Raw genomic sequence first — 23,641 nt, forward strand, 5'->3', positions numbered from 1 at the left:
CATGTAACAGGTGCTTGTGAGGTCTCAACAAAATTATATTCAGTTGAATGCATTTTGACTGTTCACAGTATACATTTGGTACTAGTACATGAAAAATAAATAGAAATACTGTGAAACCTGTCTAACCTGCCCCAAATAAAGAAAAACCTGTCTAAACCAGACACTTGTAAAGTCCATTCATATCAGTTATAATGCATTTAGAAAGTGGTTAATCAAACACACGCCTAAACCTTACGAATTCAACAAGTCAAGAAGGGGTTTGGTATGTACATGTTTCACTTGGTGCGCAAATTACTGACATTGTGTTTACTCTACATATTCAAAGTTAATATGATAGTATTTACTGGACATTTAATGAAAATTGGTCTTTTTTTTTATATTAAGTTGTTTTTTTTTTCAGTAAGTCTTTGTCTGCTAAGGAAACATCAAAAAGGGTAACTTATGATGGAAAGGAGATAACTTTTATAACATTGAACACTCAGACAGATTGGGAATGGTACCAAGACCCTGGAGAGGAAGCTAAAGTTTTGACTGGTCGATCTAGTATGTATTGTGAGAAACCAGATGGTCTAAGGGAGATAACATGTCATTATTTTTTTGGGTTAAAAGGAAAACAAGTATTATACATATACTGTAGTCAGCTTGCAGTCTGTTATTAGTGGGAAATAAGTTTTTGGTTATTGATAATTATTTTGTCGTGTTTTATTTGTTTACATGTACATGTTTAAAAAAAAAACAATATCACCACAGCTGAAAATCTAGTTCTGAGTTATCCTTAATTTTGGCTAAGTTGTAGATAAAACTGTCTGTATTCTGTGATATCCTGATGTATTTTTCAGTGAAGGATTGTGGTTTTATTTTCACAAAAATTTTACATTTGCAGGGAAAAGATTATCTGCTTCTAGCAGGAGTTCTAGTAGAGGTTATTATCATTCAGCGATTTAACGCTAATTTGTTTGCTTCTGAGTTACACTATATATAGATTCAGATTTGATGTTTGCTATTGAATTTGAAGTGTTTACAATATTAGGAATTTTTAAAAATTTATGTAGTGTCTCTAAAATGAAAAAAAAAGAGTGGAATTTTGAAGTCCTAATACCTAGTTTTGATATCAGTGCTATGCAGTAGGCGTATTTAAGCTTTATATGAAACAACTTTACCCCATGTGTAACAATTTTTTGTTTCGTTTTGAAAATAGCATTTCATGAATAGTCACTGGTAAGCATTATAGCATGGCTAAACCAGAATTACCAATTGACCAAACAATTATGGTATGTTCACTAATGAAATGAACCATTTTCTTTGAATAAGAAATAATGTCAAATTTCAGTCTTCAAAATTTTTGATCTTTCAGTGATAATTTTATCCCATTTTTGGTGGACTTACCCCTTTTAAAATTTTGATTTTACTGTTAACAGTTTTTTTCCCTATTTTTTGTTCAAATATTGCCAATTTACACTTCGTAGTAGTTCCTGTCAAAGTCATGTCAGATCTTTCTCAAAATAAAAACCATTTGATTTTTTTTCTTGAAATCTGTAGATTTAGGCAAGACTTATTTACATGTTATGTATTTTTTAACAAATGTAGTATTTTGCTTGTAATTTGCTATGTAAAATATAGACTGTTTTAACCATACTACTTTTAACAAGATCAGATGTTTTCAATTTAATAATGATAGATTTAACCCGCTGCTAGGAATGAAAATACCAGTAATGATGAATTATTAAAAGCAGAATAACTTTTAGTTGTTAATAACCACCTCAAAAGTTAGAAGAAAAAAGGAACTTTGACAACAAAAAAGGTGGACAAGGGAAAGTTTATCTGTTAAAAAAGTGTGTTTCATTTCACTAACTTTGTAACCGCATTACTTTATCTGGCCATTTTTATTTAAGTAGGGTCAGTAAGGATGTATTTAAGGAAACAGACTTAGGGTAAGGGACATAACTCTTACAAATCATTGGAACATTTGTATTCAGCATTTTACATCAATCTTATGTAAGCATCAAAATAACTTGTACTGATTTCATCCTGTTTCAAATGAAAGCTTGATAGGCTTTGGTGAAATTGAATATGATACAAACATATCACTAATTTCAAGAGTTATGTCCTTACCTTAGGTCTACCTCCTTAAAACAAACTGCCTAATATCAAGTACTACTGATAAGAATTTGTATGATACTAGGGTTCTGCTAAAGGGAGACAAATGAGATATCAAGAAGAATAAGCATAGATCGTAAACATCACATATCATGACACTTTGGTTTATGGTTGCACTTCTGGTTGTAGGTATTCTGTCTGAAGATGGGAGAGAAAGAATTGGATCACCTCAAGGTAGAAATGCTCACAAAAATCACTGGGTTTTTATTGATTCCATAATTTGTAATATAGGAAAAATTATACCATTGTGACAATGCAGTTTGCCAAAAACAAAAGCTGCACATGTATACAAATTCAAAAACCTTGATACATTAATGAGACAAGACTGCTTGTATTGAATTGAAAAGTTTGTGTCAATAAAAAGCAATTAACTGTAAGAGGTCTTGTATATAGTATATATATGTAATGAAACCTGCCTAAACCAGGCATTTTTTAAAGTCCCTTTTAATAACCTAGATGAAATGAACACCTTTTTAAACCAGACAAATTTTATACTCAATGAGATTTTGGTTTGGCATGTTTAATACTTTAAGCATCATGGTTCTATGGTTTAAAGTATAGTGGCATTTTCACATACTGTCTGTTTTAAGTAACAACTTGAAAATCACTTTGAGAAATACCACAAACAGCTAACTTGTTTTGTTTCATAGGTAGAGCAGATGAAGAGGAAGTAGAAAAAGAAGCCACGCCCATTCAGGAGGATTTTGGCATACCACAGTTAAATATCAGTGATAGTGACACAGACTCAGTATGTATCAATTAAATTGTTTTTTGTTTTTGTTTCTTCTCTCATGTGTATAGTCAGTTAAATTTGTTTTTTCATTGGATAAGCTATGTTCTGATATTAGCAGAAAGAAATTTTATATAAATATATTCTCTCTTTATTAAAGCAGACTCATTGCTGATTTTTGGCCTCTTTTTGAAGACATTGAATAGTTTTAATAAAAGAATAATGTTGAATTTTGGTAATGCAATTGGTGTGTGCTTTCTTTCATCAGTCATGTAAAAGCATTCAATAAATTTTCAGACTATAGTGAATCTTATCTGGAAGCAATAATGGACTACACTATGAAATTTTGTATGCTTTATATAAAAAATCTTTCAATGACATTTAAGTCTACAAAACTGTAATACTTGAAAATTATAAAACCCACTGTAAATTATAAATGACTGTTTGTTTCCTAAAGAGTTCAGATGAGGACAGTTACAGGAGGCATGAGGATTATAATTATATCCCCAGTATAGGGCCTCCCAACATTCTTCAGGTAACACATGGTTTTGTTGTTGGCTGATATAATATTTAGTGCTTTAACAAATGTATAACATTGATATGTTGTGAGCTAATTATAGTGGTTTAAAAAAAAGTTACAGTAATTAATATAGTGAACTTCAGGGAATGGAAGTCTTCCCTTGATAAAATGATATTCTCCTGTTGAACTTTCTTGTTAATTGAACAATTGATATTGTGATTTATACTTTCAAACTTAACTTAAATAAAATGAAAGTTTAAATGTCCTTATTGATTGACCAATCAAGTAACTAAGACATTTCAACAGGTAATGGCCTTTCAGTCAAGGGAAGAACAATTTTATTCCCTAAAGTTAACTAAATTAGTGACTGTAAAGCAGTTTTACATAATTAACCCAACCTAATGGTGAAGGTGTATTGTGAAGCCTATAGAGTGTTAGAGCTTATTTATTAGAGGTGGTAGTGTTCAGTATTGTTTAGATGCTAATATTGCTGTGTGTGTTTGTGTTTATCCTTATTGATGAAAGTTTTTGCAGAAAGGTACTACAACTGACATTTTATTTAAGAAATAATTTGTGGGGATGCCAGTGTTTGAAACTAGCAGGGGCCCACTCATCAGTGGCCCTTAAAATTTGGTGTGGGGTACTGAAATTTCTACTGTGATTTTAAATAACTATACATATTAACTACCAGAATTTAAGCTGTGGGCTAACAAGCCAAAATTTTAGGTTTAATCCCTGAGATTGGAGTTGTACTCATGTGTACATGGGCTGGGTCTTTATATTCGATTAGTGTATTTTATACTGAGCATTAGCCAAGTATGAAATATGATTATAAAGGCCAAACCATGTTTGAATGAGTATAAACACTGTACTTTACATAAATTATTTTGAAATATGGCAAAAGACTTTTTCTGCATCTAAATCACCTAGGGGTGGATATATTGGGTAATATATCACGTCATCATATAAGAATAGATTTTTAATTAGTTCAAAGTTTCATTAACTACAATGGCTTATTCTTTTATCAGAAACTGAACTTAAGTTCAATAACTAATTATTAGATAATTATTACATTGTACATGTATATATGTGTACATTTTAGCTGTAAAAACTTTCATACAAGCATTTAAATAAGAGTCACTTTGTATAATAGTTCACTATTTCTAGATTCTGACTAATACAGGTTTGGAATGCAGTAATAAAATTCATCTTTTGGTGCATGTTTTAAAATAACAAAAATTTTTCAAACTATGAACACTTGCATATTATGGGTACATGTGAAAGAGATCTACTTGTATTTGTCTGTAAATAGTGAATTTTTATCCTAAGTTCTCTTATGTGTTTTTTTTTTGTGTGTTATACTAGTCAGTTTGATCTAACATTGTTTTAGGATTGATTTTTATCTGCTTTATCATCGAGCATCACGACATTTTGATTGCCAATATGGTTGGAGAAAATAAAACTGTATTTGGAAAGCTAATTGCTTTCTTCCATTAAATTACAGTTTTTGCTTTTTATCAGCTTCAGCATTTATTTATATTACATTTTTGTTGTTGTTAATTAAATATATGTCTCTTTTATATTCCTTTATATAAGTTTTTGAAGTAAATTTTGATGTCAGATTTTTTACAGCACTTGTGTATGATTTTTGTATCAGAAAATAGCCTCATAATTTTGCTAAGTTTTCAACATATATATTTTTTTGGTCCGAACAAGATTATGGAATAAATTTACAAAGATAGCATATATACTCCCTACCACATATAATTGTTGTACATAACATTGGAGTATTGAAAATCCTGTTATTTTTTTTTGGCCAACTTAGGATGGTATTGTAATATATTTCTAAAGATCAAGGGTGTAACCTTAATTCCCTTTGAGTTCACCTTCAACAAATATGATTGATATCTTTCTTGACAAAAAATCACTTCTGCTTAACAAAATTGTAGTGATATTAAAGATGTAAAGCCAAATAAGTAAAATTTCAATCTGGTGCTTTCTAAAAATAATCTGAAATAATACTATGATGAGTAGCAGTTAAAGTAAGTCTTTCTTACTAGCAAAAAAGAAGTGTTACAACCATGCATAGCAAGCCTGTAATAATTTCATTGAATGGGGATGGGACAAAATTCTTACTTTTCACATTGAAATAATTGTTGATAATCTATGAAGTATTTGTTCGTGTAAACTTACTACGAATATTTTAATGATAGTGAGTTGTGTGTTGGTCCTGTAATCATACAATTTCTTGCTGATTTAGCAAAATGATATACTAGTGATATATGTTGAATTCAGTGTAAAATGTTTACTTTGTAGTACAACAGAGAATCGGAAAAGAAAGAATTAAATGTTGCTGACCCAGAATTACAACTAGATGAGGAAGCAGACGATTTCCCTAAAGATGATCACGGTTTACAATATGGCATTTTTGGTGGAGTCTGTGAGTTTTGTGGCCACGATATCCAACCTTTCCCTACACTCGAACAACAGATGAGATTACCACCAGATCAGCTGTTCTGTTGTGATCAGTATCGGGAATTCTTTGAGTTTGCTACCACAACAGCATTTAATATGGCTGAGGAGGAAAAGAAGAAAAATAAAATGATAAATATAAAAGCTCATGGTCCATTCTCTGACAAGAAAGCCAAAAAAGCTGCCCAGGAAAGAGCTGAAAAAAGGTATTTGTCTTAGTTTAAACAAGGGATATTCGGTAATACATTTGTACTTTATAATTGTTTATTGAAATTTGATAAACAACTTAAAATCTTCTCTTTTGTAATTGGTATATTTAATAATTGGCTGTGATAAAAATTTTGTCTATTGAAATATAACATAAATTTTCCACGTGCATATTGTTTATTGCGGGAAGTGCAATAAACAAAATATGCACAAAGGAAATTTATGTTATTTTTTTAATAGACAATATTTTTAACAAAGCCAATTCTTGTAAATTAATTTTAAAACATATTTTTATCGTAGCTCAGAATTTAACTGAATAGGGGTGTGTCAGTATTTTTTTATCCATTTAGATATAACAAATGTAATAGTTAAAATACTGTAACTCAAGTCAGAATTATTTTATTCCCTATTATTATATGCATGTTCTGAAAATGTAAGAATGAAAACGCTAGTATAAAGACTATAATTTTTCATAGAATGAAAGACAGAGAGATGGCACGTCGACAACAAGAAGTTACTGGGTTGGCAACTCAGTCTAACTTCATGGCATGTAAGTGTTTACAATTTTATATAAACAATGCATGTTATTAGTGTGGTCAGTGTGTTTTTATAATTATAACACTAGTGTGCAGTGAAGACAATTTCAAAATTCAAATTTGTATCGTTAAAATTTTGTTTTGTTTTTGTTACTTCATTTCAAGAATATTGACTCCGTTGTCGTATTTTTATTTCCTCATCAAATATTAAATAATGCGTTTGTAGGGAAAATATCTCTACAATGTAAATGTTAAGAGAAATAAATCTACAATGTACAATGTTGTTATTTATTGCTAGAGATCATTTAGTGCATGTATTTGGCTAAAATAGTTGCATGATTTCACGGAAACAGTAGCATTTTCCATTTATGGAGAAGTGGCGCGTTCAATATCTAAAACATTCGATCTTTTTATGTTTGATGAATTGGTAAAAATAATTTTATAGCAGTATCCATTTCTTTCAAACAAGAAAATATCTTTTTGAAGGGTTTATTGTGCAACAGTCTGAACATGGACTGGTCTATAAGGGTATCGTCTTAGTTCTATTTACATACATAAATAATGTATTGAATGTTGTTTATATATTTGTGCATCTCCATTTTAGCATTCGGTGATGGTTTGTAAAATATTAAATTTTACAAATTAATTATAATATTTGTATACTAATAAGAAAAAACAGTCATTAACTCATTTCTTTCACATCTTTCCATATCTTTCTAAGACAATATACAGTAGATAGGGGGAGATGGTTCTACTTCATTCGTACATGCTTATTTCTTGTCATTTCTATTCATATACATGTATATGATACTAATTTCTTCAGTCTTTCTCTTTTTCATTGTTTTCTGTCTATTCGATCTGTTCTTACTTAGTTTAATGATATATATATTATCCTGTGCCTTGTTTTTCGGCAGCACCAGCTGTTGCGCGAGGACGACCGCTCCAGCCACCGGCACCAATTGGTAGGTGGAATCCTGGGATAGCCTGCATGATTATCAGTGAAAACATCCAGCATTCCTTCAGATATTGGATTCAATTATCTCAATAGCTTCTGCTTTAGATAGGATGTAGATCTTGAAACATACAAAATTTGTGGATAGTGATGCCATTGAGCTCATACGAGTTTCAAGCAGTTAAATATCTCATATACTATGAAGATTTTTTATTTGAAAATTATACCAATAAGGCGCCAAATTATTCATATGACAGCAAGTAATATAGTTAACTTCATGTAAAAGAGTTTGAATAACAATCACCAAATGAATTTCCTTTATAGGTAGTTAAATGGACAGTTGACAAAAAGATTAAAAAAATTCTATTAGTCACAGATTAAAATACCTATGAAATGATGGACAATTTAAATCTCCTTGTTAATTGTCCAGTTAACTATCAGAGGCATTTCACCAAGTGATTGTCATTCAAACAAGGGAAGACCAACTCTATTCCTTGAAGTTAATTATATTACACGCTGTAAAATAATTTGAATTTAGTAATATATTGGAGGTATCATTTCGTTTAAAATATTGTTGTATTTTATTAAGTACAAGTCCATATAAAAATTAAACACTGCCTATAGTAGAGATGATTTATGGTGTAGAAAACCCACAGAACAAATAATACTTTATTGGTCTACATATGCTGTATTTTTATGTAAGAGTCCTTTCTGTGTTCAGATCTGTATTTTTGAGAAAACTTTACATTCATAAACCCACTAAAATCTACAAAATTAAGAACAATAACTCTTGTGAAGTGCAAGTTTCCTACACAATCTATATAATTTTTTGTCTCGACATTGCAACAGCCAAATCAAAAACAATAACTCTTGTGAAGTGCATGTTTCCTACACAATCTATGTAATTTTTTGTCTCGACATTGCAACAGCCAAATCAAGAACAATAACTCTTGCAAAGTGCAAGTTTCCTACACAATCTATATAATTTTTTGTCTCGACATTGCAACAGCCAAATCAAGAACAATAACTCTTGCAAAGTGCAAGCTCCCTACGCAATCTATGTAATTTTTTGTCTCGACATTGCAACAGCCAAATCAAGAACAATAACTCTTGTGAAGTGCAAGTTTCCTATACAATCTATATTATTTTTTGTCTTGACTACAACAGCCAAATCAAGAACAATAACTCTTGTGAAGTGCAAGTTTCCTACACAATTTATGTAATTTTTTGTCTTGACATTGCAACAGCCAAATCATGAACAATAACTCTTGTGAAGTGCAAGTTTCCTATACAATCTATATTATTTTTTGTCTTGACTACAACAGCCAAATCAAGAACAATAACTCTTGTGAAGTGCAAGTTTCCTACACAATTTATGTAATTTTTTGTCTTGACATTGCAACAGCCAAATCAAGAACAATAACTCTTGTGAAGTGCAAGTTTCCTACACAATATATATAATTTTTTGTCTCGACATTGCAAATCAAAAGCTGTAACTATGTGGTCTCGTAACTGTTTCTGAATAAGAAATAAAGTAAATTTTGTGGGTTTTTGACATGTGTAAATCACCACCTGTTTAGTTTTTATAAAGACTGCTGACATCCACAAATTTTGTATATTTTGCATTCTTCCTATACATTTATTTCTTTTACCAATTACTTAATTCCAATATATCTCTTGCTTATTGCTGATTATAATTCTACTCGTTACACTCCTTGAATTCGTTCTATACTTCATCCAAACAAGTAAGAAATTCATCGACATATTTCTTTAGTAGATATTGTATGTCAATCAGAATACAGCAGGAAAATTGTATTAATAAGCCTGAATTTCTTTCCAAAAGTAATGAAAAATTGCTGTTTTGTATGAAAAGGCTGTTTTAAAATTTTTCATATTTTCCAGTATAACACAAACTCCACTAGACATTTGTCTACAATAGCTGTAAACAAAGAGATAAGAAGTATCATTGATAAAGCCCATGGTACATCAGAGTCAATACCGTCTTTATTTTTCGAATGAAAGTAGAAATATGATGTTAATATTGCTCTTAAACCTCTTATGCATTATACTGATAAATGGCTGCTATTATATCATGATAACCTATTACATAGGCTTATCAAGCCATATTCCATGTGCTTATGCTTTTGTGTGTTTTAAAACCAACATAAGGTCCTAGCAGAATATAACTAAGAAAATACTGAAGTCTGAAATTTCTCATCTTTTTCCACCTTCTTTTATTCAAAGAAGATATTTTATAATTGTATGTCAGTTACATTTGAGAAGCATTATAGACTTGAGAATTTTCTTGTTGCTTTTGGGGCCTGGATACATATCAATAGGGACAGAGAATTTATCCCGGAGATAGGAGCTTGTTATTATTTTATACCTGGCTACAAGATATTTCTCCACTACAAAGATTTGATGGTGTTGGCCATATAACAGGATACCATTACTCACTAGAAGATTTCTGTGAAAGTTTTTTTATTTCATGGTACTGATTTTCAAGTAAAATTTAGAGATAGCTGAAATCATTGACTTTCGAGATAGAAAATTTCAACCATTTTGGGGCATAATTCTTTAGGAAGTTAAATAGTTAATAAAAATGGTACCATGGAAAATATAGAGTAAAACCTATCTAAAACAATCCTCTTTTGAGCTGATTTTTTGTCAGGTTCGGTACAGTCAAACCTCTTAGTGACTATCTGTGTTCAGATATGACCTGGGTTAATAGACCGGTATAATCCAAATATTATGCATTCTGTGTTTATTGAACCTGTATATAATGACCATCTGTCTTATGAAACAGGAATTTTCTCTTATATGGAATGTCACTGAAGACAGGTTTGATCGTATTTGATTTACGAAGGAGTAACATACATACCAAGGGACTAACAAATGATTGTAATTGCTTTTGGATTTCCAGTGTTTTGTTTTAGACAGGTTTTCACTTAAACTTTCACAGAATGTTTCTCTCTGAAATTAATGAATTAAAAAAATACAAGGAATTTTGAAATATGAAAAGAAATGATTTTGAAATATTGAGGTAAAAATAAAGTTTTTCACTTATCATTTTCATAACCATTTTTTGCATGTAAACAGATTGTAATAACATTAACATGAATGAAGTAAGAAGTTTTTTTAACGTTTTTCAAAGGAAAAAGTTAAATCAAGAAACAAAAATTTCCTAGTAAATTCCAGTATTAGTTAAGTCATTTGACTTTTTAGCCAAACGTAAAATTTTCTCACAAGAGCGGAGTAATATATCCAGATCTATGAGTAATTTAGTTGCTCAGCAGGTTGATTTGGATCTTGATGACCACTATGAAGGTAATTAAATTAGTTTGTACACAAATCCATGTACAGTAATCATTGTTTACAACATGAAGTTTGTACACAAATCCATGTACAGTAATCATTGATTACAACATGAAGTTTGTACACAAAATCAGTGTACAGTAATCACTGATTACAACGAAGTTTTTGTACACAAGTCAATGTACAGTAATCATTGATTACAACATGAAGTTTTTGTACACAAGTCAATGTACAGTAATCATTGATTACAACATTAAGTTAATACACAAGTCAATGTACAATCATCATTGGTTACAACATGGCAGGATTTGATCTTTTACCGAAGTGAAAATTTATACCACCCCTAAAAACATGTTCTGTTCTGTTATGTTAGGGCAATGTCATTGCTATTTGTGGACATTTGCTGTCTAGAAATAATTTCAGTATCAGTGTATGAATTTCTATCTGATTGTACCACAAGGTTTTGTACTACAGTTGAAGGTTGAAGTTTTTTAGGGAGGGTTATGAGAACTTATGACCCTAGATGTTGCAGATTTTGGGTCAAAAGCAAGTATTTTTTTTGTTTCTGAACAAAAGTTGAATGTGTATTTGATCTGTATGAAATTGTACTGCAGTTTTTCATTCAACAAAAAGGGAGGTTTTGAGTCCCAGTTTTCCAACTGATGGACAGAGAGGTCCAAGGGTCCAAAAATAAAACTTTTTTCCATTGTATTATTAGCTTAAATTAATCTCACTGTGTTCTTAGATTGCGGCCCTGTTTTGTAATTGGTCCACAAGAGGACCAAAGGTTAAAGATGACTTAGTTCGATTTCTGAATTCTTGTAGTTTTTCAGCATGCTGAATCTAAATTTATAGTTAGATTATCATTTTGTTTTCGAGTTAGTCCAAATCGAGGCTCAAAATCAAACCTAATTTGATTTTATTAAAAGTTTTCTGAATCTTACAGTGTATTTCTTTGAGTTCCAATTTTAGTGCCAAGATGTGCTTTTTTCCTAATAAACAACTGCTATTTTTTTAATATCACAAAGAGCACAAAATTAATGTTCACATTTCCTATTTCTCGTTTGCATGATAATAACTTCACATTCACTTAATCTTACTGAAAATACACAAACTTATATAATTAAATTTTAATATGATATTAATTGTCTCAAAATTCCCTGAAAATATGAAACTTGTAACTAGAAGTGTGTAGAATGCATGAACTTTTATCCTTCCCTGCATTGTTTACCTCCCTTTCTGTATAATAGAATTAAAATGTAGTTCCCATTCCTTACCTTTCCCTTAACCCTTTTGATATTTTCACTTTAATCAAGTTTACACATTCCATTCTTTATAAGAATATTTCTGTAATGAATATGTTAATACCTGTTGTATTTTAACTTACAGTTATCAATTTCATATATTATATTAGTTACATATTTCTTCGAGTCCCATAATTATTTGAATTAACATGTTGACTCCATTTACTCCACTTCAATTCAATTAAATGTATTGAAAGAAAAAGAAAAGAAAAATTGTAAAGCCAGTCTAACGAAATTTACAATGTAAATATGACTTTTTTGTAAATGATGATTTCAGTTGCCCGTCAGGTTAAGACAATAAAGTACCAGTTATCATCACAGATGTGTTTGAATGAGGGTTGGACAATACGACCCCCAAGTCCTGTGTTACAAGATGATGATACTGATGTGTTTGTACCTGAACCTTTAGATCATGCCATGATAGCGGATGGAAAGGTAAGCTTTAAAAGGAATGATGTGTAGTAACGTGGTTATGGTACAGTTATTAGGCTAATTGTGATTGTAATTGGTCAAAATTTTAATTGTTTGCAAATTAATTGTTAGAAACTGTCTTGTTTTAGTGATAACCTATATCAAAAGTCTTGAAAGGCTGTAACATAGTTACAGGGAGTATGTATAACATTATATAAACATTTGCTTAGTAATGTAAATGTTTGTATTAAAGTTATTATATTATTATACTTTCTGTAACTATGTTATAGTTTTAGAGAAATAAAGTAGTCGTATTCATATTCAAATTTTGGTTTTTTTTTTCTATTAGTTGTAACATTTTTCTAATATTATTTTCTGGAGCATGTTGCATGCTGGGAAAAAAATGAATGTCTGAACAATTTGAAGTGATGTTGAAAATGAAGACGGTCAAAGACTTCAAATGATAATGGTACAATTCTTCAGACATCAGTCATCAAATTTAAGGGGGAATACTTGCTAAATGCAAGTTTAAATTCAATTTTGTTATTAGAAATTATTTTCACTTGCTAAAATTTGCTAGTGGTATTCTATTTGTCATATGGATAAAGTCCAGAAATAATCCTAAAAACTTAAATTTAGCAATTTTAAATTTTCAGTACATGTACTTAGTAGTTTAGCTTGTGGAAAAAATTCTAAAATTCAATCCCTGGACATTTTATTCTTCAAGGAAATTGTTTTGGAGTTGAGTTGAACTATTAATGTTTTTATTTACAGTGGAGAGAGAGACTAATGATTGAGAAGTTCTATGATGATGGACAGAAGTTTGTAACACTTTTCCCTGATGGAACAGGCAATGTTTTGTATCCTTTATAAAGATCGCTCTTTACTGTATTTTTTTTATGTATAACCACAAACAATATAATGTAAGGATTTGTAAATAGAATAGTCTGGCACTTGAAGTGGAAATGAATAAATCTTCTTTGTCTAAGAATCAGGCAAAATGTGTATTAAACCCCCCCCCCCCCAAAAAAAAAAAAAAAACAAAAACAAACAAACAAAAAAACAAAAAATTACAGAAACAAAAACAAAAAAAACACAGAAATTTTATTGCATTATCAAGTATCTAAACCTCGTAGTATTCAGAAATAACCATTAAAGTGTTTGTATAGTTTTCCTTTATAAGATAATGATAGGTCAAGTTTAGTTGAAATGCACTATGTAATAATGATGGGAGATTTTCCTGCATTTTCTCTATGTGAGATGTCTAAAAAATATATATGTCACAGATGCTTCAGGTTTAATTTGAATAACTTTTTGCTTGTTTTCTTGATGTATTTACAGTTGAACCTCGTTAAGTCGAAGTCGAAGGGACCATGCAAAAATGTTCGAGTTATCCGAGGTTCAAGTAATCTGAGGTCGAGGATGAACCGGAAATACTAGTAGTTTTGTCCATGATTGTTTCTGTATTTACATCATATGTTGTACTTGTACATGTACAAAAATGTACTTCACTTTACACGGTACTTCGTAATGTTATACATTTCATATCGGAAGATATTCTTTTGTATGTTGTATATCATGTTTGAAATACTGAACGGCACCGAATGTTTTAGTGAAATTTCCTTTTTATTTTTTCTATCAAAAACTTCATAGTTCATATAAACCTGATGCTTTGTTTGATTTACAATCAGGAGTATCGTCAAACCATGTGGTCTACAATATTACGATAAAATTTCAAATTCACTAGTGAAACGAATGTAGTCTGTTTGATGTTTCATTAAATAGTCAGATACCATTACATTTCATCTGTATTTTTTTTTTTTTTAATTTCAAAACATCAAAATATCCGATATCACTGTTGGTGTAAATTCTGATGTGTTATTAATAAAATTTGTTTCTTTTAACAACACACACAATTTTGAATTAATTAAATAAACAAATCAAACCATAATGAGTGTCAACAAATTATATTTAAAAGCCACGTTAATTGTTGTTAAAACACATTTCGATCATGGTTTGTAATAAAGCAATCAGTTTATTGACTAATTAGTTGACTTCGAGACATCAGGGTTAATTAATCTCAAAGTCTGATCGAGGGGACTGATTGATTACCTCGAGTTATCTGAGGTTTTGATTCATCCGAGTTCGAGTCATCCAAGTAAAATTGTATTGGAGTAAGGGGAGTTTTGCTGGGACTTTGTAGTTAGTTCGAGTTATCCGAGATTTAGACTAATCCGAGTTCGACATATCGAGGTTCAACTGTAATATATTTTAGGCAAAAAAAGCAAATTGAGAAATATGATGTGCCACCCATTGCTTAATTCTTACACAGAATCATATTTTTTATATAAAATTGTTAACTGGAAGTCTCAATTGATAACATGCACGTTAGTGCATTTTTAGGAGAAGATTTACAGTAAACTTCATATAAACCTAATGTATTTTGTTCGCAATAATGTTTCTGTAGTCAGTGAAACAGCTACTCTTCCAAGCACATAGAATTCAGGAGATAGAATGATTACCGGTTGGTCAGAGTAATGTCAACATGCCTATTTGCAGGAAGTTACTTCGGTGAGCTGGCACAATAAAGGTCGGGCTCAGCATGTTGGACTTGAACAAAGCAGGGTCTGTTCAATTGGTCAAATGTTCTCACCCTGAAATGCATGAAATATCTGCTAAACCACAATCAATCAATCAACTAACCAGTATTCCTTAACTAAGTTTTCAGCTATCCTAGTGGTAATCTGGCCATTTTGGTATCCTCAATCAAATTAGGTCACTACCATTATGTGTTACATGATGACCAACCTATTCCTAAAACCTTAGCAACGTTTGATCCTCTAGGGTATGGCAGTTGTTACCATGAGAACGGAAATGTAAGGTAACTGTTTTACTCATATTTAGCATGTCTTGAAGGATGATTGCCATGTTAAGACTCTTATCATTGATAAGGTATTTAAGTTGTTTTTATCAATCAGCAAGTCTTTGAGGTTAATTATAAAATGCAGTTGTAATTTACACTTGCAATTATACTCCCGCTTAAGAGTGGGTGGTATGTTGAAATCACCTTAGCAGTCTGTCCACTCATCTGGCCAAATTGTGTTGCAATTCTTTCAGTGGATGGACAGATTTCAAATTTGGTATGTGGCTTTATATAGATGGGGTATATATTGTAAGCAATTTTGGTTGCTGTCCAGTATCAACTTCTTGTTTCATGAGGCAGCAATTTTCACTATATAGAACAGTTGGAGGTATAATTAGCATGACAATTCTTACAACTTCATGGTTTGTCACAGCACTACATATAAAACATCAGTTTTTGGTTATTCAAATGAGATGCTATACACTGCTGTGCCCCCTATCCATCTAAATGGTATTTATATGGTACATTGCTGTTCAGTTGACGTTTGCACTTCATACAACAAAAAAAACCAAAAAAAAAAGTTTCCACCAGTTCTCATTAAACTTTTATTAATTGTTTTTGTCTTTTATCATAAATATGCACCCCCTTAAATCATGAATACAATTTGGGTTACAGGTTATATATAGATCAGTTTGGAGGTTTAGAATCAGACCCAACTGGTGCCAAGAAGAAGAAGTGGTCATGGAAAGACCAGGAGACACATGTGCATGCTCCACCATTTCAGCCTATCTGTTTTGGTCTCAGCAGACACCTAGCAATCAGAGTGATGGGACAAGAAAATATTGCTGTGACATTCAGTGCTAAGCAGAGGAGCTGTAGATTTAATGTGGGGACAAAATTAAAGGTATGGTCTTGATCAAAACTGAAAAAAAATATCTATTTAGCTCTCATGATTAATTTTTTTTTCATCTTAACAATTCCTGTTGGTTAGTTTTTATACCGTTTGGCTGTCATCATACCAGAACCTTTGTCATTGACATCTGTAGACATTTGGTGACAGGGAAATTACTGATTCAGAATACAATTTAAGCATAATGTTCCTCACAAAAAAGTAAATTGTTTTTTTAGAGTTGTGACTGAAATCTGGTTTCGAAAAAATTGCTGCTATTTCTACAAAAGCATTATTGTGGCCACTTTGCTGATAACAACTTTTTTTTTTAATTTCCAAAAGAAATCACATTAGTTACCTTACCGGTGAACCTGGAGTCCGAGTTGCTCATTTGCTTTTGTTACTTTGTCTGTATGATTTTAGTTACTTTGTGTTCTTTATTGTGTGTGTTTGTTTTCCATGTCTGGTCTTTGTCCCTTGATTACATTCTTTTGTTGTGTATGTCTGCTTTCCATGTCTGGTCTTTGTCCCTGGATTGCATTCTTTTGATTACCGTTATAACCTTTGTTCTCTTGATTACTCTTTAAGATCTACCTTACTTTCCACTGATTAAGGAGCTATTGCCCTTTGAAATTGTTTTTATTGATTTTCAGCTTGTGTAACCATAACTTGAATGTTAGTGAATGGATATGTACGAAACTTAAATACAAGTTACTTCTTCACAGTATGAAGGTTTAATCTGAAATGTTTAGTTGTGACCCAAATGATATTTTGGACTAGATATCACATAAATACACTTCATGTTTTGGTTATTTTGTAACTTTGCTTCTCATTGTCAAACAATGAAACCTGTTTGAACCAAACCCTGAGTAATATGATTATGTGATTACCTGTCTAAACCAGACACTTTTTACAGTCCCTTTGTATCAATTTAAATGTATTTGAACCTTGGTAAACCAAACATATGTATAAGATAAGCACATTGTTAAATTGGGGAGGGGTTTGGTTTAGGCAGGTTTTACTATATATTGAGATAAGCATATTGTTAAGTCATTTACTGTATATTGAGATAAGCATATTGTTAAGTCGAAGAGGGGTTTGGTTTAGGCAGGTTTTATTATATATTGAGATAAGCATATTGTTAAATCGGAGAGGGGTTTGCTTTAGGCAGGTTTTACTGTATATTGTTTATGTTTCATCAGATTTGTTTGTTTTTTTGTAGATGGTTGCACCAGAAAATATACCTCCAAAAGAAATTGATGACAATGTTATATTTTTGAATGAAAATAAAATCAAAGTAGAGTAAGTATCAGACATGATTTACAGAATTCCGCCTTTCCAAATCTGGATTTTACCATTATGGTTCTCTTTTTACTGTTTTTTCTTCTTAAGATTTCATCATTTTCCACTTTTTTGGGGGGAATCTTAAAATCTTGTTTGAAGTATAAGATGACAGCGTTTTCCAACTATCAGATTAAAGCTGACCTCTAAAAGATTTTGGTTAAAAAAAAACTTTTTTATTTTTTTGTGCTGATGGTTGAAATGTAATTTGATTTTTTATCAGTTATCTGTAAAATTAGAAACCAATAAAAGTACAATAGTTTCTTTTGATTTTGATGCTGACAATTTCATTTGATTGATTGATTGATTGATTGTTGGGGTTTAACGCCCGAACAGCAATAGACAATTTCATTTGAAAGATATCAACTCTCACTGACTAGCTGGTGGAGATATTCCACATGATGACATTATATATAAATCGAAAGAAGCTATAAATTTATATATGATGTGATAGGAAGTATTTATTTGATAGAAACAGTGAAATGCATATTTTGATTTTACTTTGAATTATCTTTTCTTGTAGGACATTATTAGATAAAGTGTCAACACTACTAAAATTTCCCAAGTCTCCAAAGATAGATAAAATCTTGCCACCATTACATATCACTTCTAAAAGCTTGAAAACGGAGAGAATGAAGAAGGAAAGACAAGAACAGATAACAGCACAACAGAACAAGAAACCAGGAAAACCTATTGTTGTTGTTAGCTGATAAAACTAGAAAGTTTTAAAAAATTATTGTTTTAATATCTTTGAACCTCTGCTGATATTTGGTATCTTAATCACTGCTGAACTATTGAATATTTTTATAATGTGTTTATATTTCTTAAACTGTTTGCTGTAGCCAAAGAAATTTTTAATCACAAGAAGGTATAAATTTTCTTTTTTGTGTGTAAAACTTTAATGTTATAAGTTATTGAATGTTATTATAATGGAAATTATTTTGTTCATTAGGACTGTTGTAATGATTAATACAAAGATGTTTGTCCTTGTAAGAAACTAAATCGACACTTGTGTCTATCTAAAAATAACAAATGTGAAAGAGAGATATCGTCCAAATACAGTGAAACCTGCCTAAAGTGACCTTCCAAGGGAGAGAAAAATTGTGCCACATAAGACATGTATCCTTTATATACCGGTTAATTTTACAAGAATGCATTACATAGGGCTATTTTAATCATAGATTCTTACCACTGGTTATTGCTCTATACAGGTGGTTTCTAAGGTTGGGCTGTACGGTTTTTCTCCCTATTTACACTTAGCCTTTTCAGTATTACAAATGTCATTATAAGGGATACTGCTGTGAAAATTAAACCGGAGCTTTAATACAGAGCTTTTGTTGTAAATAGTGTATAAATGAAGATTTTTATGATATTTATTCAGAAGAGTTTTGTGCAATAAAGCTAGTTCATTTATTGTGCTATGTTGTATTTAAGGCTTTCTTTTATATGTAGAGTATGATTATTGTAAGTGAACAATGCACAACCTCAGTTTAATGTGCAGCAACTTAAGTAATTTTAACAGATTGATAGTCTGCTTTTGGTTTTTGCTTTTAGAGAATCTACTTGTTCATCAGATCATAGAATTTCTGGAAAAAGGAGTTTTAAATTATTTAAAGGAGCTTGGATTTGATACTCATGAAAATTCATACAAAATTTATGATAAACGTCAAAAGCAGATTTAGACCTGGCTCATTTGGTGTGCACACTCCCATTTTTATAGGAAAATGAAGGAAAATTACTGAAGCATGACAGTGTCCACCCCCTTGTTGGTCAGTCAGGATGCCCTCCTATTTATCTATTTTTTTGTCCACCTACCCCTGTGCATTTTGATGTGTATAGGTATGTATGTAAAACTGAACACTTATGTGTATTTCACTTACACCTATCTTTAACCACTGCCTTACAAAAGATATTATGAAGACAACCCATTGTTAGTTATAGGGCTAGGTATCTGTGCATAGGATAATGTAAGGCTTAGTCTTATTCCTCAGAAAAGTTCTTATTTCATTTGATTTCATTGTTTCAATCAAAGGCAAGCATCTCATGACCAATGCACAAGTATCTAGTTAAACCTTCACTTAATTTTATTTTTCAATGTGCTTGCTTGAGGTAGATATTTTGTGTTCTTTCGCTTGTATATATGCCAGTGTGTCAAAAAAATATAATTTCTTATGTGATATTCAGACATTTGATTTACATATCAATAGGAAAATTGTTATTTGTTATATATATATTCAATACAGTGTATGGCAATTTGATAATTAATGCTGTCAATGTTTTATTTTTTTATTCATATTTTATTTGAGAATGTTATTTTTTTAACAATATAGTACTATTGGCTTTAAGAAGAAAACACCAGATTTATGGTGCTTAGTACTCTATGGTTTTATTTTATAGTGGAAAATATTTCTATAAAGATATCTGTGATATGTTTTTGTATTGATTGTTTAAATTGTTATGTGTAAATGTTTTTATTTAAAGACTTGTCAAAAATTTGTTTTAAAAAGTTGAAATTGTACTCTAATATCATCTGATTTTTTTAGCAAATTTTGGTATTCTCTGGAACTGTACTAAATATAACGGTGTTTAATTTTATGATAAGCAAAGAAAATTTTTCTCTATGGTTTTATTGTGTTACTATGTATACATGTATAAACTGCCACATTCCATTAGCTATTCAAATTCATAACTTCAATTATTAAAAGAATCTCATAGCATTGCTAATATATGCATGCACCTAGAAAATTAGCTTTTATATTAGAAAACATAGTACAAACTTTAGTGACTGAACCTTTTTTGAGGTAATATGGGTCTAGTTCAGTTTTTTTTAGCCATGATTCAAAATCTATTATTTTTACCTTTTAAATTGCTGGTTTTAAGTACAGCAGGTATATTCCAACTGTTGAACTGGAATACCTGAGTGTTTTAAACAGGGCCCAATCTAGAAATCATGGCAATAAGTTAGAGTAAATTCTGTTTGAAAAATAACAATATTGACATTTTTATCTATGTAATGTATTACAAAACTCTCCCAGTCAAAGACAAATGGGAGAAGTGAGCAAAAACAAGGAGAAATACTTTTTTTCTCATTTCTCCCTCTAGATCAGGCCATGTGTTTCAAACATGACGGTACCAGTACATTATAAAGCTTCAATCATCCATCCTACCTTTGCTAGTCATGTTCCTACTGTTACGTTTGTTGAGTTGTTATATTTATTTTTCATTCACAGAGGTATATTCGTGTTCTTGTTCAATCTTTGGGTTTTTCATTGTACTTTTTTTTTCTCATTTTTGTTATTACCAAAATGTTGACCAAACATACATCTTGATTTGATATAGCTATCTAAAGAATTCTTAAATGTGTAGAGTGTACAAAAAATATTAAGCTGATTATTGCCTTACAAGAGCCTATTTTAAATTTTATTGTTTTTTTCTTCGCGTAATTGATTTATGAAGCGTGAAAACTTTTCCATATGGTGGGTTATTTTAGAGGGTGTAAAATATGGTAATTTTTAGGCAAAAAGTATACTAAAATTGAGGCATGTCTAATTTTTGCAGTTGTACTAAGTACTTAAGCCCAGATTTTGCTGAATTTATTTTCGCATTTCTAGACAAACTGCTAAAAACACCAAATTTATCACTCCACAAAAATTACTCACTGTACAGTATTTAGACAAGTAATATGTTTGTTTTTTTAAAACAATAATGACTATTTTGAAGTTAAAAACCTATTTTTTCAAGGATATGTACCTGAAACAATCACAAACATTTAGTTAATCATTCAATGTGTACTATGTATATGTTTGACTAGGATCATAAGATGTACCTCGTAACGACAAACCTTCCTCACTTGACTTAATTGTTAGTTCCATGAAGATCATTTTATGCACTATATCAGTTTTACCGCCAATGTGTACTTTTGCACTAGTTTTACAAGAAGAGAACTTGTTTAAGGTTCTTAGACAATAAACTCTGCATTTATTCTTGTATTAAGTTGTTCTTTTCTCAAATTGATTGTATAACAGCGCATGCAATGATGATGTTCAAGAGTTGGTCTTCCTTTATTAAATGACACTCACCTGATGAAATACCTTTGAAAATCAAATGAATGATAGGCAAAAAGGTTTAAACTTTCTATTATTTCATAGATATTTTAATCTTTATCTGACAGAAAGCTGAAATCTCCTTGTCAATTGTCATGTTATTCAACAGGTGATTATGGCTTAATCAAGGGAAGACCAGCTCTTTCCCTTGAACATCATCATTGTTTGCACTATCATAGTATTTACAAACAGAAAAAAAAGGCCATGGTTTAGACTTTTTAGAAGTCCTTATAGGGATTTGTTATATATTCATCCTCAAGTCTGTTTTTTGGTCTGTTATAATTGGTTTTCAGTGATTATTTGATAAAAAATCCCACATCTGGTGAAATATTTAACATGATGATTTGAACAATAAAATCAAGGTCAAGTTAGTTGGATTGTAGTTTATGTTTTCAACAGGTGCTTGCTCCAAATGATGACCCTATTTTTATCATGTATGCTACAAGGCACTGTTAATCTATAAAGGGCAACAAAAATGTCTTCTCAAGGTCTCACTAACCACTTCCGGGACAAATGGCCAACCCCCTATGTAGTACCAAAAACACACTGAACCTGGACATATGCATTGTAAGTGCATTATTTGTGTGTATTATGATTAAAAGTAGTCAAAATAAAGCTGAGAATGTGTACTTTAAAATCATATATGTAATTAACTACAAAAGTGTATGAATATTGTTTACATGTGTGAGTAATTTGCCTCCATGCTGTCAGTTAGCTGAAAAGGTCAAAATGTGGATTTTCAGTATTATTTATTCAAGTAAATTTTGTGAAGAAGTTCTACATTTGATTTTGGAAGCCTTATTTTTCAAGCTTCGCAATGATATGCAACTTTAAGATGTGATTTGTCCCGGGAATTCACAATGAAACTTTAAAAATTACTTTTTTATCATGTAAAGTAATGGAAACGTTAAAAGTGGTTAGTAAGACCCAAACTATCAGGATGACTCAAGATATTGAAATAAAAAGAAGAAAGTAATAATGAAAAACATTAACACTTAACACAGCAAACAATAGGTATTGCAAATAGCTATGATGCAGTGGATATGACCAGTACATTGAAGATACTGTTTTTTGTTCTAGTTCAATTTTGGTTTATTTGGTTCCAGAAAATGCCAAAATTAAAAATGCAACAATTTAAATCATACACAAAAATTGAAATATCAAAGGTTACAACAAAATTACCGAACACTAATCTGATCCATAATCAAGTCAAGTCTAAAATAAATCAGACAAAATAGGTAATGCATCACTAGAGAAAATTGCAAGTAGAAAAATGTCACAAAATTATATTATATACTACTGTCTGTAATAAGTGTAAGAACTACAATAACATATTTTATGGTTACGGTTTAGTCTGTGGAAAGGTTACCAGTTAACCTACCCTCAAAGTGATGTATCAGAAATTGTCTCTAAAAAATAAGAGTGAATTGATTTGTCAAATGTATAATTATCCAGACTTTATTATACGAGTATCAAGTTGATATATTTGTGAACTTTTATTTCAGGAAATTAAATTGAACTGATTATATTTCACTACTCAAGAGATTATGAGAAAACAAAATTTTTCAAGCACTTCTACTAAAAAAATACAGGTTTTTTGTCCATATTTGATTTTCAAATTAAATTTTGTCACAGTATCTTCTTTTTCAAGTTATCCATCTAATGATAAATACACAGACAAAAATAAGAGTACAGTATCTGCTTTGTCAAGTCATCCCATTTGCAAAATAAAAAAAAAAAAACAAAAACAAAACAAAAACAAAAAACAAAGTTGGACATACCTAAACAAAACAAATCACCCATTTGGATAGAAAATCACAAAATCCTAAGGTAATCTAACT

At 30.6% G+C, this 23,641-nt stretch overlaps 1 protein-coding gene across 7 annotated transcripts in view; it reads left to right on the forward strand.

Moving 5' to 3' along the window:
* The window catches only part of LOC148626025 (glutamate-rich protein 6-like), a 28,676-nt gene extending 6,990 nt beyond the window's left edge, over window positions 1-21,686 (forward strand). For 2 of the 7 annotated variants that reach the window (XM_088569580.1, XM_088569586.1), the window contains 15 exons: window positions 401-543; window positions 884-922; window positions 2,287-2,331; window positions 2,808-2,905; window positions 3,345-3,422; window positions 5,724-6,085; window positions 6,563-6,636; window positions 7,537-7,584; window positions 10,800-10,901; window positions 12,471-12,628; window positions 13,379-13,464; window positions 15,333-15,485; window positions 16,143-16,371; window positions 17,579-17,658; window positions 18,221-21,686. In XM_088569580.1, the coding sequence (XP_088425706.1) occupies window positions 401-543; window positions 884-922; window positions 2,287-2,331; window positions 2,808-2,905; window positions 3,345-3,422; window positions 5,724-6,085; window positions 6,563-6,636; window positions 7,537-7,584; window positions 10,800-10,901; window positions 12,471-12,628; window positions 13,379-13,464; window positions 15,333-15,485; window positions 16,143-16,371; window positions 17,579-17,658; window positions 18,221-18,407 (1,882 nt within the window). In that variant the 3' untranslated portion in view covers window positions 18,408-21,686. The remainder of the gene's footprint in view (window positions 1-400; window positions 544-883; window positions 923-2,286; window positions 2,332-2,807; window positions 2,906-3,344; window positions 3,423-5,723; window positions 6,086-6,562; window positions 6,637-7,536; window positions 7,585-10,799; window positions 10,902-12,470; window positions 12,629-13,378; window positions 13,465-15,332; window positions 15,486-16,142; window positions 16,372-17,578; window positions 17,659-18,220) is intronic. The other 5 variants (XM_088569584.1, XM_088569583.1, XM_088569582.1 and 2 more) reach the window with 5 other exon arrangements.
* Window positions 21,687-23,641: the final 1,955 nt, after the last annotated feature.

This window comes from Perna viridis, chromosome 2, assembly GCF_037379345.1.
Source record: "Perna viridis isolate PV_CMFRI_1.1 ecotype Kerala chromosome 2, ASM3737934v1, whole genome shotgun sequence".
Classification (NCBI taxonomy): Eukaryota; Metazoa; Mollusca; class Bivalvia; order Mytilida; family Mytilidae; genus Perna; species Perna viridis.